General features: G+C 36.0%; 1 protein-coding gene across 1 annotated transcript in view; it reads left to right on the plus strand.

The window, feature by feature from the left end:
* Positions 1-19725, plus strand: part of KCTD8 (potassium channel tetramerization domain containing 8) — a 285554-nt gene extending 265829 nt beyond the window's left edge. Inside the window, exon 2 of the mRNA XM_011927354.1 lies at positions 19165-19725. Within this exon, the coding sequence (XP_011782744.1) occupies positions 19165-19625 (461 nt within the window). The 3' untranslated portion in view covers positions 19626-19725. The remainder of the gene's footprint in view (positions 1-19164) is intronic.
* The last annotated feature ends 1085 nt before the right edge of the window (positions 19726-20810 follow it).

Below are 20810 nucleotides of genomic sequence, written 5' to 3' on the forward strand. Positions count from 1 at the left end.
ACCTGGGAGGCAGAGCTTGCAGTGAGCTGAGATCCGGCCACTGCACTCCAGCCTGGGCCACAGAGCGAGACTCCGTCTCAAAATAAATAAATAAATAAATAATAAAAAATAAACAAAAAATAAAAATCAGTAGAATGAAACCAATAAAAAACAAACATCAACAATTCTCATTTGCTCTTTGATCTACAAAATCAGAATCTTCTTGGTCTTCTGTATGATCTTTCCTCTTAACCTTATAGTTTCACTTGCAAAACGTGTCATAGCATATTAAAGGCAAACAGAAAAGCTGACTATTCAAGCAAAGGAGTATGAGTCCCTAGTCATCGGTTAATGTTGTTGGGTTTTATTTTGTAATTCTCTAATGCCAATATACAGCTATAATTGTGTTAAAATTCATTATATTGTAAACCATAATTCTTAATTAGGAGTGTTTACTAGTCAATCCTTATAATTGGATAATTATAGTTCTAGTTTAGTTCCATGTTATAGAAAGTTTTATTCAAAAAGGAAAGTATGTATTTGGGTAGGCACAGTGGCTCTCACCTGTAATCCTAGCACTTTGGGAGGCCAAGGTGGGTGGATCACCTGAGGTCAGGAGTTCAAGATCAGCCTGACCAACATGGTGAAACACCATCTCTATTAAAAATAAAAAATACAAAAATTAGAAATATAAAAATTAGCCTGGCGTGGTGGCGCATGCCTGTAATCCCAGCTACTGGGGAGGCTGAGGCAGGAAAATCACTTCAACCCAGGAGGTAGAGATTGCAGTGAGCCAAGATTGCACTATTGCACTCCAGCCTGGGCAACAAGAATGAAACTCCATCCAAAAACAAAGAGAGAGAGAGAGAAAGGAAAGAGGGAAGGGAGGAAGGAAGGAAGGAAGGAAGGAGAGAGAAAATATTTGAATTTTCCATTCAAGTAGCATGTAATTCTTTTAAGTAATTTTTATAAAGTGAGCAAAGAGTAGGCATCCTGATTACTTTCACTGAAACACATGAAGTCAAAGGAAAATATTCATCTCTGTGAATTCTGTGTTCTCAGCACTTCAAGGAAAGTTATGAGTCACATGAGTCATACCAAAAGCATACTCTGTTTTTCTCTACCTCCAAGCTCTTAATGAATAACCATTAATATAGCTCATAATTAAATATGCTTTTTCAAAAGTATTTCCAGTGCAAATTTACCCCTGACATAATATTTCCATTGATCTACATAGAAGGTGTTCCCAGTACATCTTTTTACCTTATAATGATTTCATTAGTAGCATTTCATGATCTTTTACTTTTAATCCGTAAGACTTTAATGTCAGAAAATAAGATTGATGTTAATGGTGCTATTGAAATATCAGATTTAGACTAAAGTGCACTATAAAGTGACAGGAAAAGTTCAAGGCATCTCAACACTGACCAAATCTGCTCATTATGTAATTAGGCTCTGAAAACTCTTAGCAGAAATTTCTGGCCGTCTGTCAGAACCTTTCTGGATCATGTGCTGCACATCATTGAAAAGTTTGATCTTAAATGTATCTTATTGTAAATATAATTTTGATATTTTGGAAATTATGTTACCTGACAAGTCATGGGTTGTAAGATAGTCCTAAGAATAGTCTTAGGATTCATCCTCTCTATTCTTTCTTCGTTATGTTCCCTCTACATCTTACCTATTTTCCTAATTTCACTCTGTAAATTTTACGGTTGGATTTACATTTTCAATATATAATTTTCCTTTAAACCATAGTTGCTTTTTATAATGGTTCCTCTAATTAATATAAAATAACCTTTTTATTGGTCTGAATTCACAGAAATATGTATGTCAGAGGATACTGCAACCTCACCATTTCTTTGTGAAAGAACAACAACAACAAAAACCCTTACATTTGATAAATAGACATTACTTGGTTAAAGAGCCTCAGTCCCAGTAACTCCCAATGAACTGTTAGAAAGCAATGTCTAGTTTTCCTATGTATAGCCTTTAAAATTTTTTTTTGTTAAAATAGCTAGATGTAAAATAAAATAATGTTTTATTGCATTCTATCTAAATAAATGATAACATTCAAGTACAGTTAAGCACACTTTTATCCCCAAATTTTCAGATATGCATCTTAGTTTAATCCTTAAGGGCTTGAAATTATGAGTAATTATATCTCTAGTTTAGAATTTAAGGAAAGCAGCTTTCTTTAAATTCTGGACTAGAGGTATAATTACTAATAATTTCAGGATTTTTGTGAAATTACTCATAATTTCAGGATTTTTGTGGCAGCATATGTATCTCAGAGCTTAACTCAGCATAAGCTCTAAAGTCAGACAGATCTACATCTGCCTCTGCCTCTTCCAAATATGACCTGTCAAGTTTCATAACCTCTCTAAACCTCAGTTTCCTAATGTGTAAAGTAAACATAAGAGGCCTCTACTTTATGAAGTTATTGTGAGATGTAAATGAGATGCTATGTATAGTGTGATAAGCATGGTACCTGATCCAGAAGTATTCAACAAATGTTATATATTATTATAACTTTACTTGTTAAAATATAAACTAAGTAAAATTGTACTTATTTTATTACTAGGTTTATCTCAGCTTATTATCTTTTTCAACTAGTGGTATATTAGGGTTCTCTAGAGGGACAGAACAGGTTGTATAGATGTATATATAAAGGGGTGTTTATTAAGGAGTACTATCTGACACCATCACAGGGTCTCATGATAGGCTTTCTGCCAGCTGAAGCACAAGGAAGCCAGTCTGAGTCCCAAAGCTGAAGAACTTGGAGTCTGATGTTCAAGGACAGGAAGCATCAAGCATGGGAGAAAGATGTAGGCTGGGAGGCTAAGCCAGTCTAATCTCTCTGTGTTCTTCTGCCTCCTTTTATTTTGGCCATGCTCACAGCTAATTAGATGGTGCCCACCTGGACTGAGGGTGGGTATGCCTCTCACAGTTCACTGACTCAAATGTTAATCTCCTTTGGCAACACCCTCACAGACACATCCAGGATCTATACTTTACATCCTTCAATTCAATCAAGATGACATTCATATTAACCATCACAAGTGGCTATACAGGAAAAGGTGACACATAGTGACATGTTGCTGAAGGATGGTATGAAAACCTTAGTTTACTACAAAACATAGTGATTTCTATATTTAACCACACTTGCATAATGAAGTATTTATCAGTTCTGTGTATGTGCGTGTGTGTGTGCCTGTGTGTGTGCATCTTTGCTTACCTTGCACCCCATCTACTTTTTGAGATAGATTTTTTTTCCCTCAGGACATAGGAGGGGATGAGGAGCTCAGTCTAGGCCAGTAATAATAGGGTAAATAATACCCATCCTAGCCTTAAGGAATGCGGGCACATGACCCTGTTAGTAATACAATAGTAAATTTCTAGGACTCTTTTAATTGTTTATATTGCTGTCATAATAATTTGGTCATAAATATACAATGATTAGATTTGTTTTTGTCTGATTTTCTCCAAATTTCTCCAATTTCTTTGGTCAGTAACTAGAAATGTGCATTAAAAATGTAGTTTATGCATTAAGCATTTATCGGGGGAACCCACCCCCAATATTTCAACGTAGGTTCTTCCTATTTTCCCTAAGTGTTGGCCGATCTGAGAAATAAAGGGAAAGACTGCAAAGAGAAGAATTTTACAGCTGGGTCGCCGGGGATGACATCACATATGGGTAGGTCCATGATGCCCACCTGAGCCACAAAACTAGCAAGTTTTTATTAGGGATTTCAAAAGGGGAGAGGGTGTATGAACAGGGAGTAGGTCACTAAGATCACATGCTTCAAAGGACAAAAGGGAGAACAAAGATCACGTGCTTCTGAGAAAAAAGGGCAAGGACAAAAGCAAATATCACAAGACAAAGGGCAAAATTAGAATTACTGATGAGGGTCTATGTTCAGCTGTTCATGTACTGTCTTGATAAACATCTTAAACAACAGAAAACAGGGTTCAAGGGCAGAGAACTTGTCTGACCTCAAATTTACCAGGGCAGGATTTTTTTCCAACCCTAATAAGCCTGAGGGTACTGCAGGAGACCAGGGCGTATCTCAGTCCTTATCTCAACAGCATAGGACAGACACTCCTAGAGTGGCCGTTTATAGACCTCCTCCCAGGAATGCAATTACTTTCGTAGGGTCTTAATATTTAATATTCCTTGCTAGGAAAAGAATTTAGCAATATCTCTCCTACTTGCACGTCCGTTTATAGACTCTCTGCAAGAAGAAAAATATGGCTCTTTTGCCAGACCCCGCAGGTAGTCAGATCTTATGGTATCTTCCCTTGTTCCCTAAAATTGCTGTTATTCTGTTCTTTTTCAAGGTGCACTGACTTCATATTGTTAACACACACATGTTTTACAATCAATTTGTACAGTTAACTCAATCATCACAGGGTCCTGAAGTGATGTACATTCTCAGCTTATGAAGATAACAGGATTAAGAGATTAAAGTAAGACAAGTATAAGAAATTATAAAAGTATTAATAGAGAAGTGATAAATGTCCATGAAATCTTCACAATTTATGTTCAGAGATTGCAGTAAAGACAGGCATAAGAAATTATAAGAGTATTAATTTTTAGAAACTGATAAATGTCCATGAAATCTTCACAATTTATGTTCAGAGATTGCAGTAAAGACAGGCATAAGAAATTATAAAAATATTAATTTTGGGAACTGACATAAGTCCATGAAATCTTCACAATTTACGTTCCTCTGCCGCAGCTCCAGCCGGTCCCTCCATTCTGGGTGCCTGATTTCCCACAACAGCATTAAGTTCTCCAATAACAAATACAAACAACACATCACTCAACTTGTTTCAGGAAGAGAGTTCTGTTATATTTCAAGGGTATTTGTATCTAATAAAATACTTAAATTTATAAGATAAATTTGTTTTATAAAATTTTTATTTTATTTGGTCTAAAATACTTACCTAACAGTGGACTTGGTAATAGAAATCACTGAACCAGACCTCCAAATACTGTTAGGATTCCCTTTCAGCTGTCATTCTCCCCTATTGTATTGAGGGACTTAGTCCCCTCCAGTCATATCTGAGAGGTTTTTGGCCAAAGATATAAGGGCATTCTCATTCTTTCCCCTCATGAACAGTTTGAAGTATTCCAGAGATTTCATGTTATTGAGTCACCCAGATTATTTACCTCACAGCCGTCATCCTTACTGTAGATTAGGGGGCTGATTAGGTAGGGCATTATGATTGGCCTAGTCTGGGTTAGAAATGTATACTTTAGCCTGGTAATTAGGCTCTGTCATATAAGATAGATAGAGCACCACCTATATTCTCAGACACACATACCCACACAGTCAATAAGAAATTTACTCCATCTAAACAAATATCATTATAAACAGATCTCAACCTATAATTCACATAGGTGAAGAATTAAAGACAGGAATGCATGTGATATGTAGGCTAATATTAATTCCTCCAATTTGACTTGAATGAAGGCTGAGAGTAATAGAAAGTGAAGCGTGGACTTTAAGCTCGAACTAGGCCAAGGAAAGTCTTGTCTTTCTTGTAGCTAAAAGATTTGGATATGTTTCTGAAAGCCATGGAGGTTTTCAGAGAACAGGTGCTGTAATAAGAGCTATGTTTCAGTGCAATGTTGCTGACATCTTTGTTTAGTATGGATAAAAGGATATAAAGATTAGAGATGAAAGACTCTCTAGAAGGTTATTACAGTGGATTCAGTAAGAGTTAATTGGGATCAAAACCATGAGAGTGAAGACTGAAGGTGAGGAAAATGATACTATTATCAAAGTATCAAGAGGACTAGGTAACTGTTCATTGGGGGAGTGTATCAGTAGAGGGGTAGAAAGTGGAATAGCAAAAATGACTGAGATTTGAAACCTGGGTAACTAAGAAGACTGTGGTGCTTCTATAAAAATAGGAAAATAGAAAGCATAAAAGGAGGAACTGGTTTAAGAGAAAAAGAATTTGAAGTTTAGAAGGTGTCCAAAGGCAGTAAAAGCATGAGACTAGAATGAAAAGGAATGATCAGGTTCTGGAAATGTCTGTAAAGTCAGCTATAGAGAGAGACAGTTCTGTTATTGTGTGTGTGTGTGCATGTGTGTTGAAATGGGTAGATGGGTGGCTATGTTTGAATGTTTGTACAAAGAGAAAATAGAGTCTTATGGGAACAGAGATAAAGAGAAGTGGCTATCCCTATTACCCTCATTATTCGAATAATGATTGATCTATATAATTGGAGAGGACTTTGACTAGATATGATAATGGTTTTCCAAAATATTAAGGACCCTTAGTTAAAAGCAGGGAATGGATTCATTTTATGTTGCTCCAGAAGGTAGACATAGAATTAGTTAATGGCACTATTTGAGGAGACAAATTATGGCTGAGTATAGGAATTTTTTAACATTAGGGATACCCACCAAGTAGAATGATTTGCAGTACAATATTCTGGGCTTATCACTACTATAGTAGCTTAAAGAAACAGGATGACAATTCGATAGAGCCTGCAAAACATTTTATTTTAATAGAACAATTAAGATTCTACAATTTAGATCCAATAGCATTCAGTTATTAAGGACAATATTATATTCACTTATGTAAGATGACGTAACTCACTATCTACCAAGGGCCAGGAATTACACTAAATCACTTGTATTTGTTTCTATTGGCTATGACAAATTACCATAAGCTTGGTGACTTACACAACCAGAAATTTATTCTCTCACAGACTCCAGAGTCTAAAGTCAGTTTCACTAGGCTGTCAGCAGGGCTACACTACCTTGAGATATTCTAGGGAAAAATTTGTTGCTTGCTTCTGATGGCAGCTGACATTCCAGGATTTGTAGCTGCATCACTCCAACATCTGATTCCATGGTCACATTGTCCCCTTCTCCTCTGTAAGTATCAGATCTTTCACTGCCTCCCTCTTGTAAGGATACCACTGATTGAATTTAGGATCCAGTTGGATAATCCAGAATAATTTCACCATCTCAAAATCCTTAATTACATCTACAAAGACTTTTGTCATGGAAAGTGACATTTACAGGTTCCAGGGATTCGTGCCTGCTATCTTTATTGGAATCACATTTTAGCCTACTACAAAAGCCTTCCTCACATTTATTTTGACTTAAAGTAACCCTAGGAGGGAAGTGCCATATTTCTATTCCTTTTTAGACCGAATAGGAAAATGAACCTTAAAGACACATTTGGCACCTACCTAATACATATCAAAACTTCACATCAAGCACAATTCTGCTCTATTCAAAAGCTGAGCACTTTTTTATTGTACTATGAAATGAAATTAAACTCTGCTATGCACATATATGCCTTCATCTTTCCTTCATCATAATGATTTTGCACTGAGCTGCTGCCATAACAGGCACACTTTTATGAATTTCAAAGTGAAAAGAAGTGGTGCTCATATTCAATAGTATGGCAGCTACAAGAAGTTGCATATGACTAGGGATTGTTGGAAATACTTGAAAACATTTATCGGCAGGCAGGCACTTAAGATCTGAAGAGATCCAACAAATAAAAATCCACTCAACTATGGCTTCTGCTGGCAATTGTAGCTGCTCCTGCAACACAAGAGGGTTACACTGTTTTTTTGTGTGTGTATGTGTGTGCATCTATATGTGTGTGTGTTTACCTCTTCCACAATCTCTGCTTCCCTTATTGTCACTGAGAGATTTTTCCTCAGGTCTAAGGCAGCTGTTTAGTATTGCATAACAGGCAACAATAATTTACAACCAGCATGGTTTTATGTTCATATAAATTTGTTATACACAACCCTCATAAGTGTACCCCCAACCTATATTAACAGAGTGCCTTCGTTTTTCCTCCCAGAGCCACCAGATATGTTGTAAAGACAACATCTCATTAATCATTGCTAAGCACCTTGTAGGTGTTATGATCCACATTTTATAGATGTGAAACAAGCAGGCATAGGCTTGTGTTCACAAATTAGAAAACCAAATAAATCATCCTTCTCATAAAATATGTGCTTGTGAAAAAGAAGGTCATTAGAAGGTTGTTACCTGGGCATGTGAAAAACAACTATGCCAATGACAGTGATAAGGAATGGTAGATTCAGACGTGGGAACTTTGGAACGAGCAGGAAGTAGTTCGGTAGTCTTCATTCCAGATTCCGAAAGGAGCCTAGGCATCTTTGTGTGGAGTTTATGTTTTTGATTTAAGCACAAGAGGAGTGAATGTGGATAGAATCTAGCTTCCATGGGGGAAATGAAGAGATGGGTTTTAAATGAAGAGCTCTTGCAAGGTGTCTATAACAATTTTGCATGTGATAAAGGCTTCTGAGAGGACAAATGAACACTTAATACATTTTCTACTATGAGCATCATGTACAATCATGTAAGTGAGGTAGCGTTCTTCTTCAGAAAAAAGAAAATTATTTTTCCACATTATGTGTGGTCCTCAAGTCACTTATTTCTCTTTAATAAACCAAAAGGAATAAGGTAGGAACTTTTCCAAAGGAATGATATTTTCATTAACTAGAGAGACTGTGAGGCTCTTCGTATTACTCACTGCTAAATGGTTTATCTTCGACTCCCCCATTTCTTCATTTTTGTTACACTCCTTAAGGTGAGTTACACTCCTTAAGCTGAGTTACACTTGGGTTTATATAGTTCGGTTAAACCAAAACAAAACAAAAATAAACTTCTTTAGGAATAAAGTAACCCCCTGTGTGCTTAGACAATATTTTGTAGATAATATTAATTTCATTTAATTCAGTTAGATAAACGGTTACTGAATTCTTATGAGCCTAGCCATGTGGTGATGCTTCAAGAAATACCAAGAGGAAAAGGAGAAACTCTCTATCCCATAAGTGACTATGAAACGGGAAAAACTTCCTTGTCCCCCTGGCAGGGCATGTGATGCGGGAGTGACTCACTTCTTCGGTGCCCCACTGCTCAAAACCCCTGGGGGTAGCATGCAAAGGGGCAGGTCGTGGGGAATGTGGGCCCCGACCCCACGGCAGCGTCTAGGGGTGAATGTTTACAGCTCCTTAGGCCCCAGAGAGCACATTACAGTGTGTTCTTTTAGTTTTGTCATCTGTAGGAGGCTTGTGTTAATCAGTTCAATTAGAGCCTCTTCCTTATCACAAGGACAAAGGGCTTTCTGTATCCCAGGGTTCTTGCCTTAGTGTACCAGAAAAATTGGATTACATATGGGCTTGGAGAATGAGCGCAAGTTTTTACTGGGTGTTGGAAGTAGCTCTCTGCAGATGGATGGGGAGCCAGCGGGGTATGGAGTGGGAAGGTGTTTTTTGCCTGGAGTAAGGCAGCCCAATTCTCTTCTGACTGCTTCCGCCAAATTCCCTTCAGCCTCCACATCGTTCCCCCAGTTGATGGCCTGCTGGCCTCTGCCAGTGCCTGTCGGTGTGTGCTCTTCCGCTCCTCTGCTCCTCTGGACGTTCAGCCACCTGTGTGCTGTTCTGCCGGTATGTTCTTCTTGATGTCCAGCCTCTTGTGTCTGTGCCAGCTAGGGTCTTGGGGTTTTTATAGGACCAGGATGGGGGCATGACAGGCCAGAGTAGCCTTGGAAAATGCACACACGGGCACAAAAACAGGGGTGTCTGTCTTTACCTAGGTCTGTGGGCACAGGCCCGACCGTGGAGACCTCGCCAGGGACCCCGCCCTTCTCCTCCCAGCACTTAACTGCCCCACTCCAGGATTAACTATATTGGTGTGTATGTGTTTTGTGTGTATATTTGTATGTGTGTGCTGGGGCAGAACACAGGGATGAAAGTTAAACTGAGTACAGAAATAACTATTATTTAAGACAAAATAGGCTCAGTACCTTGAGATGGATTCAAACAAACTATGGGTTATTAAAAAAAAAAAAAAAAAAAGGAAATCACAAGGAATTACATCCAAATATGATAATGAGAAGTTTTATGCTGAAAGCAACATGTGGATCAGGCTTTTAAGGATAGCTAAAAGGGGCATGGGCAAGGAAAGAATACAGTCCAGAGAAAAGCAAGCATTGGTAGAGCAAGGCATTCACCAGAAACAAGTATATTGGAGTCACCAAATGGGAAGCACTAAAATATGATCTGGGGTTATTTGTATTACACTGAAGATAGTCTCCAAAGCCAAGATGTCATAATCAAATTTTATCTTATATGCAGAGGAACTATTTAGGAAGTTTTTGCACAAGGATATACTTAATGCAATTAGGTTTCAGAAGTATATATTTAGCAGTGGCATTGAGAATAGTTTGAAATAGGACTAAAGTGGAGTCAGAGAATTGGTTAGAAAATACAATGAGAAACCTGTCATAGGTGGTGGAAATTGGAACAGAGATGAATAGATAGATTCAAGAGTTGCTGTAATAGTAGAATTGATAAGATGTAACAAGTGATTGAAAATAAAAGATGAATCCACTGGATAGCCAAAGGTGGCCTTGGGCATGATCTACAGAAATAACTGAGTCATAGGAAGATACTGATTTGTACAATGAGAGAAAGGCAATAAGATTATTTTTGGAAACCTCTTCTAATGTATGTCTCACTAAACAAATATATTTTCTGATATTTCTTTTCTCGTGCTGCATAAAATTTTCTCTGATATTTCTTTTCTTATGCTGCATTACATTTGCTTATGCACATTACTATTATAGTATTGCTTAATCAGTGATAATACAAGTCAGCCTCCTGAACTGTCTGAGTAATACATGCCATTTAAGCCCTCATGGAAATTATAAACTCTGAGGGATATGGGACACCAGAAGTGTGACCTCAGGGCCAATTTTTATTTGTTGGGGGTGGGAGCATTCTTACTAGTCTGTGGACATCAAAATGAATATTTACTAACCTAAAAGGTAGTAAATGCTAACTTCCAAGTGAGTAATGTAGTTAGTATTAAATACTATAGAAATTCAGAGGCATGAAGATAATTTTACTAATTTTGTTAAGCAGCTATTCTGATGAAGGCACCATGAGAGAATAGAAAAACAGTTTCTGCCTTTGAGTTTACAATTAAAGACTGAGAGCCACACACTATGAGTAGGTAAATATGATAAAAATTAAGTTCAGAGAGTATCAGAAGAGTGGGTTTGGGATGACCATGTCAGGATGAATAAAGGAATATGACCACGTTTCTTTTTTCAAGTCACTCTTCTTTTCTTTTATTTTGTTATACTCTTTCACTCATAAAAGCGGTTAAGTAATGCTAATGGAAATTATAGAAAACATAAATAAATGAGTTCAATTTTTCTCATATATAAATTAATTTTGTCTTCTGCTGTAAGAGGTACACATCTCCTATATGACCTGTAAGTTTCAATTAAGCATGCCAGTTTTACTGATTAATTAAAAATGACCCCATTCCTTAGCTCACTCCAATCACAAATCAGCCTCTTTTTATTTTACTCCTTGATCCCCTGTCCATGCCCTATTCACACTTTAGCTACATCTGCACTTGTCACCCCAAGCCTGAACTACTTGATATCAGGGACTGTGGTTGTATAGGTGTGTGTGCACATATGTGTGTGCGCCCAGCCTTGTAACTAACACTATGCCTTATACATAATAGGTGCTCAGTAAATGTGAAATCAAAATGGAGTTTTTCCCTTTTGACTCAAGTGCTTAATTCTTAGAAGCATGTGGTGCTAATATTTAAGATAGATTGGTTCATTCTGTTTAAGTACCACATAACCATTCACACGTCATTGAGTTTAGCGCTATTAAAGGATAATTTCCCTTCTAGGAATTGTGAGTGTTGCAGGCACATTTTACATACCTATCATTTTTTATCATCATTGGGCAGGTAGAGAGATTAAAATGAAAAGGTTTTTTCTCAAATGTGCAGCTGTGTACATAGACTTTATTTGGAAATGCTTGTGTATTCAAGAACAAAAATATAGAAATACTCTTATAAACATCCCCATACCCAGAACTACCCAGAAATCATGCAGCCTTTTTAAAGACAAAAATATTGACATTTCGTCTCTGTACCTCATTAGTTATTCAAATAACTGGGAAAAGCTATCTTTTCCTCTTTTCTATTTTAATATAATAAAACCCAAGGGAACTGATCAAAAGCCCTGTCTTGCTGAGTTTTACAAGTTTGGGCCCATTGTGATATTTTCTATTTGTGACATTTTACTTAATAAAATGTTTTTTTACTACTGCTCTTAATTCACACATTTTTGATAGCTTATACCAGGGTCTTTGTGTTTTATTTTCTTAAATAAATTCCCTTTTGAACATAAAAATGTAATATTTCATACATTTGTAAATGATAGTGTGTAAATGATAGATGATTCTTTTTTTTAATTATACTTCTTTAAGTTCTAGGGTACATGTACACAATGTGCAGGTTTGTTACATATGTATACATGTGCCATGTTGGTGTGCTGCACTCATTAACTCGTCATTTACATTAGGTGTATCTCCAAATGCTATCCCTCCCCCTTCCCCCCACCCCACAACAGGCGCTGGTGTGTGATGTTCCCCTTCCTGTGTCCAAGTGTTCTCATTGTTCAATTCCCACTTATGAGTAAGAATACGAAGTGTTTGGTTTTCTGTTCTTGCAATAGTTTGCTGAGAATGATGGTTTCCAGCTGCATCCATATCCCTACAAAGGATGTGAACTCATCCTTTTTTATGGCTGCATAGTGTATATGTGCCATGGTGTATATGTGCCACATTTTCTTAATCCAGTCTGTCATTGATGGACATTTGGGTTGGTTCCAAATCTTTGCTATTGTGAATAGTGCCGCAAGATTCTTGACTATAAACTAAGTTTACTTTGTATAGAACTTTACAGCTTACAAATTGCATTCACATATATTATCTCATTTGCTTCTTACCATAGCCATATAACTAGATATTTCTGTTTTAATTTCATTTTTAATAGATAAAAATTTAAGAAAGAAAGAAACTAAGGGAACTGTCTGCAATTCATATGTGCCTACGGGTTATGTGCAGACCCAGAATCAGTGTGGAAACGTTACAATTATCCAATCAGTACTCTCAATATTCAAATTAACAAATTGACCATGCCATGGCCAATTGACACATGGATATTTACACTGAATTATAATAATTAGCATTTTTTGGCATTTATACATGCCAGACTGATTTAAAGTACATAATATATGTTAGGTCATTTAATCCTAGTTAAAACTATTTGAAGTTTAAACATGAGGAGACTGAGGCCCAAGGAAAGTAAACAACTTGCCCAGAATAACAAATCTAGTAAGTTTTTAAACTGAGATGTGAACCCAGACAGTCTACACAATGCGCCCTTAAGTGTCATTCTCTTCGCTGGCAATTCACCAGTAAGAATAGATGTAATTAAATAGACATAAATTAATAATGTATTCTAGTACTACACTTACTCTCAGTGAACTTGCAGAAAGTTATTCTTGACCCCTAAAATTCTTTTAAATACTGTAGTAGTAATTGAATTTGTTTCCTTGTTCTGTGATAATTTCTATTCATGGTAACCTTTTAATGCTTAATATTTGTTCAGAATTTTATAGCTTGGAAAATCTCCTCCTGTTCATTATATCATTTAGATATACAGACTTTCATAACATAAAAGAAGTTAGGGGACAACCCCAAAATATTAACCAAAAAGAACCAACTATTAGAGAGGTTATACGACCAACACAAAGTACTTGCTTGGTTGGAGTGGCCGAACCAAGCTAAAAGCAGATCTTCCAAGGTTATTCCCCTAGTGATGAAAAAATGTCAGCATAATAAATGCATCTAAGTGTGTGTGTGTGTGTGTGTGTGTGTGTGTGTGTGTGTATGTATGTATACTGATTGTTCTTCAAAAATAATGTTGAAGAGGCATGACATAGGTAGCTGGTTTGCAGATCTCCTAGTTAAGACTACTTGCCATTTACAAGTGCTCAGTGGATGGAGCATTCCTGGATGGATATCCTAGTTTGTTTAATAGCAAATAACCAAATGAAAAGTTGATTAATTGTTCCAATATTTGAAAGTTTCTATGTGTACCTATTTATCTAAGTCTTTAAAATAATTAACTCTTTTTTTACAGATAAATCTTAGGTTAATATGAAATTTGCTTATTCACTAATCTGTTGCTTACACTTCAATAAATGATGATGAGTTCTTTATATGATGGAAGAAATCTTAGCTGATGATACCACCAAAACATAATTATATTTTCATTTTTAAACCAAGTCTATTGGGTGCCCTAACTCACAGGGCAAAATGCTTTTGGGAAGATCTTTCAGGTATATATTTAATTCTATTACTAGTTGAAGAGACACAGAGACATTTCTAATAATCATGCTCTTCCCATATATTCAGTAGTTGGTGATATTTAAATTATCATTCATGTGGTGCTGAAAGCATGTCAAGTGGCTTTGGGCCAATGAATAAAATAATATAAAATTAAAGTTTTAAATTATCCCTGGAAGCCTGCAATTAACAGGCATCCACAAGAAAACTGGGCAACTAGTGTAATCATTATTTACCTAAATTAATTAATTTTTCTCAATTTCATGTCATAAAAAGCAGCTAAATCAGTTTAAGTTATCGTTTCTTAGTCCCAATTTAAATCTACTAAGTTATCAATAATAATTTAAAGTATGCTTAAATGGATAGCAATTAAAACTGATAGCATAAAGCCAAAAAAGACTATTAGTGATCCCTAATGATTTATGCAAAGAACCATCATATTATTCTATTCTTTCAAAGCTGTACACAAAATAAAGCTAAGCATTCTCTTTTAAGTCATTATATAAACCTCTGAATCTATTTGGTCTGATTGGGAGTCCACCTAGCCTAAAGATAGTGTATTAAATAGAATTAGCAAAACATGAAAGAACATGAAAAAAATATATATATATAAAACATATATATACTATGTGTATATATAAAATATGTTAATATATATTTGTTAATTCTAATTAATGTGTGTAACTATTTTAAGTTCTTTTTATTTTTAAAGCTTTTAAAATCACAGTAAATTCAGGTTCCCCTTTTCTTCATCGTTCTTGAAGTCTACAGAAAGAGATATTCTAAAATATCCCAAGCATTTCAAACACTGAATAATTATAAAATACTATTCTCTGATAGACTTTATTTCTGACTATGACCTAACCCATGTTATTTGTCACTGGAAGGACAAGAGGGAAGAAAAGAGAGGGATATAGATGACGTTTTCAAAGGTGGCAAAGAAAATTGAAAAATAATTGAAAAGTAAAAAGTGAAAAAAAAAGCTAGTGTAGGAAATTCAGTTAGACCCATTTGGTATGGAGTACATCTTAGTTCACCTTCCCAGAAAGTTATAGGGATCCTTGGCCACACATGTAAAATCTTGTCTCTGCATCTTTTTGTCCTTACCCACTTGGAGTTGAAGAAAGCCTGTGAACTTCATCAGGCAGAGAGCTCATCTTATCCATATTTGTGCCTCCTCCAGAACCTAGCCCTGTGTCTGGCGTATAGTCAGTACAGAACTCTCAGCTGAACTCATTGATCCCTTCTTCAAAGAGGGCTTCCTTAATCTTCTATCTTGCAAGACCAATTAGTTTTCATCACACAAATGTTGCATTCTATTGTCATTAAGCATTTTTTTCTTCCTCCCAGTGAATAGAAACAAATAGAAGAAGGCATTTACTTTGGTAGTATCTAGTACTTTCTTTCTGAACTGTCTTTCACTTTGATGTGATTGCTTTTCTGCCTGAGTAACTCTATCTAATGCTCTGTTGCCCTGCCAATAAACAGGAAATTATTTTTTCATCACTTATTTATCCTTAATGTAATTTGGTTTGCTTAGATGTTTGCAGTTTAATCCTTTAGTCATTATTGGGAATGAAAATCATAGATTCCTTTGATAGGGGCTTTTGTTTAAAGTATAGCAAAATACTGAGAGAAAGGGTAAGAAAACCTACAATTATTTATATACTATGTTGTATTAGGGTGTTGAATTTCATACTTGCTTGGGTTCACATTCAGCCATAAAGGTAACTAAAGAGATGCTGCATCTCCTCCACCACTCCCAGCTTCATATAAACACATACATTACCAGTCCTTCACACTGAACTAGAAACCTCTAGGGATGTATATGACATATGTACATTCAAAAAATTCCACTGATATACCTTGATATGCTCTCATTGTTGAGAATCCTTATACTAGATACTTTTACATGATATCTTATTTAATCTTAAAATGCTCCTATGGGCAAAGTAATTTTACTCATATTATAGATGAGCAAATTAATGCTTAGAGGAGCTAAATATCTTATTCAAAGCCACAAGGCTAGTATTTTCTGCAGAGCCAGAATTTGAATCCAAGTCAGTAAGACTCCAAACCTATTTATTTTCAAATTTTATTACCACATGCATCTGGTGCCACCAAAATCTGATCCTTCAAGTAACATCCCTCTAGTTAATGGAGAAGATGGCTGGTGGCCAGACTGGGTCTGATAGAGTGGGTCTATCAGAAACCCAGGAAGAGAGAGAAGGCACACTCAGCTGGACCATTTAAGAACATTTAAAAAGGACAGTTTACAACAGTGTAGGAAGTACGCTAAGATTAGTTATGGTACCTAAATGGTTAACACCTGTATTAGTCCATTTTCATGCTGCTGATAAAGACATACCTGAGACTGGGAAGAAAAACAGGTTTAATTGACTTAAAGTTCCACATAGCTGAGAAGACCTCACAATTATGGTGGAAGGCAAGGAGGGGCAAGTCATGTCTTACATGGATGGCAGCAGGCAAAAGAGAGAGCTTGTGCAGGGGAACTCCTTTTTAAAACCATCAGGTCTCATGAGATGTATTCCCTATTGTGGGAACAGCACAAGAAAGACCTGACCCCATGATTCAGTTACCTCCCACTGGGTCCCTCCCATGACAAGTGGGAATTGTGGGAGTTACAATTCAAGGTGATATTTGGGTGGGGACACAGCCAAACCACATCAACAACTGTAGGCCTAAAACTATGAACCTCCACAGGGGTGGTAGAAAAGGGAAGGTGAAGAAAAGGGAGAGGGAGACAGAGAGAGCTTCCTGATAGGGCTGTAGCCTCTAGGTCCAGGGATATAACCAGATCACCACATTCCTGGGGGTGGGGTGGGGTTAGGGTGTTATCTTGCTAGTCTTTGTTGTTGACTGAATCCAACTGAAAGCCACAAGGCTAGGGAGCTTAAGAACATAGTCTATACACATCAGCCACTGTGGACAGAGGAGAATAGCGAATGGATCTGGGTAAGTCCAACACAGAGTGTTAGCGGTGAATTTTCTCCCCCTCACCCCAAAGTCTCAGCTGACTCTCCCTGACAGAGAGAGGCTTAAAACAAAGAAAACTCAACAAATTTTTAAATCTTTGGTTGCAAATACTTCTGAAATATAATAGTGTAATTCCTTACTAAGCAATTATAAACATTCATATCTGTCCTGTTTTTATGATATTGCAGACAAAGGAAGTTCAAAATATTGCTAAAGACTTTCCTTGAGATAGATAGATAGATGATAGATAGATAGATGATAGATAGATAGATAGATAGATAGATAGATAGATAGATAGATAGACAGAGATAGAGATAGAGATAGAGATGGAGACATATAGACATATATACTGTATGTTTCTTTGTTGTTTTTGTTTTTCAGGAGAGGGTGTCAGGTTAGTCAAGGTATAATTTACATACAGAAAAGCTCAACCATTTCAGGTATACAATTCTATCAATTTTCACAGTGTATACAATCATATAATCCACACCATAATGAAGAGATAGAATATTTCCATAATTCCAAAAAGTTGTAAAACTTTTAAAAATCTTTAACTCAATATTTGGCATTGACTTGTGTTTCTTCTAATTTTTAAGTAGAAAAAAATGGTGATAGAAGCCAGTAGAATGTTGCACATAGGAGCTGCTTTTAAGAAAAGTTTTTTTGTCTCTTAATCCTTTCAAGTAATATCAACTACCCATGTTGGCTATTAACCCATTTCATATATATTAGACTGATCAGTGGTTCATAACCTTGGATGCACATTAAAATCTTAAATAGCCTGATGGCCAGGTAGCACCCTATTAAATCAGGAGGTCTGGGGTTCGTTCCAAGGTATCAATAATCTGAAGCTTTGTAAGTGATTCCAGTATGCATCCAAGGTTAGACCCTCTAAATTAGACCAGTTGTTCTCAAGGCTGGCTGCACAATAGAACCCCTGGGCAATTGTTTAAAAAGACTGATGCCTTCTTCCTGATTCTGATTTATACAACTTGTTCAAAAATTTGACTCTAAGAAAATAAAATACAAGTTGAGTAATTTAGATCTCTGAATTGTTGGGCTCCACTTAATGAAGGTTTTAGAACAGCTCTGGGTGTGTGGTAGTGTTCAATAAATGTTAAATGGAGATCCTAATCCCACAGTGGAGTCAGAGAGAATAAAATATACCTTTTCTTGGAAACACACTGTGTATTTGAAATAATTATCTTTGCAAACTATGACTTTCCAAAAATTGTCTTCCTAAGTAATTTACCTCAAATGGTAGGCCTTATATTTTAAGAGAATACCATATTTCAACTATATTTTCACACCATAATATTAGACCCCGATATATCTTATAGCACTTCCACAATTTTCCTCAAGGAAATAGACATGAAACAAGATGAAGAGACTAAGAATAAGATTTAAACCAGCCTCCCCTTTGGAAGCATAAATGATGTGATTGCGGCTCTGGGCCTGGAGAATACTGCAGCTTTGTAAAATATAGCAGTGGTACTTTCTTGCTTTTACAGTGGCAGAATATATATACAAAGGACACCTAGTGCAGTGGGTAGAACAAAAGTGAACTAAGTGTCTAGCAAAACAGATAGAAGGCTAACAAAACATTATATATTTTTTTATATTCCAGGAGCTAGTAATTAAAATAACAAAAATCTTCTTTTCAGTATGAAGCTGTTGATGGTCTCTAAGACAGAAACTCTCATTAAACAAATTTCTCAAACTTTATTGTTTTAAATAATCAGCATACTGCATCTTCCCATGTACACTAAAGACCCTAGGTCTTATATTTAATCCCACAAACCCAGACTAATGCAACAAGCACCATTTTTATTAAAATAAATGTTCTTGGTTTAAAATAGAAAATATAGAGTTCATTTAATTTTACCTTCACACTTCTTATTCAACTGTTCTACTCTTTTTCTTTTTGGTTTTTTCCTCCTTTTTAGGACCACCTCAGAAAATAGTATCACCTAAACAAGAACATGAAGATAGGAAACAGGACAAAGTCACTGATAAAGGAAGTGAAAGTGGGACTTCCTGTAATGAGCTCTCCACTTCCAGTTGTGACAGCCATTCAGAGGCAAGCACTCCCCAGGACAACCCGTCCAGTGCCCAGCAGGCAACAGCTCACCAACCGAACACCTTAACATTGGATCGACCCTCTAAAAAAGCACCTGTGCAATGGATGCCCCCACCAGACAAACGCAGAAACAGTGAACTCTTTCAGACACTCATCAGCAAGTCCCGGGAAACAAATCTGTCCAAAAAGAAAGTCTGTGAGAAGCTAAGTGTGGAAGAAGAAATGAAAAAGTGTATTCAGGATTTTAAAAAAATCCACATTCCAGATTATTTTCCAGAGCGCAAACGCCAATGGCAATCTGAACTCTTGCAGAAGTATGGGTTATAGTAATTATCATATTCCCACAGTATTTTGATGACATTCAATGTTTACTACAGTGTCACCACCTGACTGGTGTCCTAACAATGGTCAGTGTGATTCTTGCTGCTCTTCCTTGTTGTGAACAGTGGATGTGGAACAGTATTTTCTTTTATTCTTTTGTTGTTGTTGTTTTTAGAAACATGATTAAAAAGGAAAAAAAAATCAATAAATGTTAAATCAAAATGGAATATCTGATTCAAACCATTTTACAAGAATGAAAGTAAAATATGCATGATCAAGCTTAGAATCTTGATTTTTGAACTCTGGTCAACTGGACATGTTTGTCACTTTGTAACTTATCAAAAACAAACCATCATATCATACCAACTAAAATGATATATGGATGAAGCAACATCAAGTAAAATTTTAGACGATGGTTATAGGACCCAAATCTAAAGCTGTCTAAATGTTAATGCAATAAAACAAGTATTATTTTTGCATGAGTACAATGTTACACATAAATCACAAGAGATAGGGAAGATATGTTTGTTGCTTGGAAAGAAAAAAATTACAAAAAAACAGCCAAAAAAAAAATACTTTAGGTAAAGCCTATAAATGTAAGCTGTCTAGGAGACTGAATTTTCTTTGTTCTGGATCTGTGACTTTTTTGTGTACGTGTATGGTGTTTATGTATGTTAAGATGGTGTAAATATGCCTTATACTGTTATTTATGGCATCAACATTCATTTATTAATGCTAATCATGGTTACTACTGTGAAATGAGTCTTTTACATCAGGCTGTGAAAATTGGTATAATGATACTTTGAAAGATCCTATTATCATGTTAAACAAAATAATATAGGGAAATGGTAAAGAGCTTTATGTATTTATTAAAAAAAGAAAAATGTATTAGAATTTCTTGATTTCTATTGACTTTTCTTTAAAAATATTCAACTGTCATCTTGTTTTCAATTTTCCTTTAAAACTCTAAGCTATAGAATGATTTGTTCAGACTTAATGTTGATAACTTTAAAACATAATTCAAAATGGAGATATAGTCAGATCCAGATAGCATTGGTATGGATTAATAAACACTTAGCCCACAAGAGAAAAAGTCCTCATGTAAAAATACACTAAAATGTTATTTTACCTATTAACCAGATTGAACACTTCTCCAAACACAACTAATAAGTTATCTCTTACAGATCAAGG

The sequence above is a fragment of the Colobus angolensis genome, unplaced genomic scaffold (assembly GCF_000951035.1).
Source record: "Colobus angolensis palliatus isolate OR3802 unplaced genomic scaffold, Cang.pa_1.0 Scaffold71, whole genome shotgun sequence".
NCBI lineage: Eukaryota > Metazoa > Chordata > Mammalia > Primates > Cercopithecidae > Colobus > Colobus angolensis.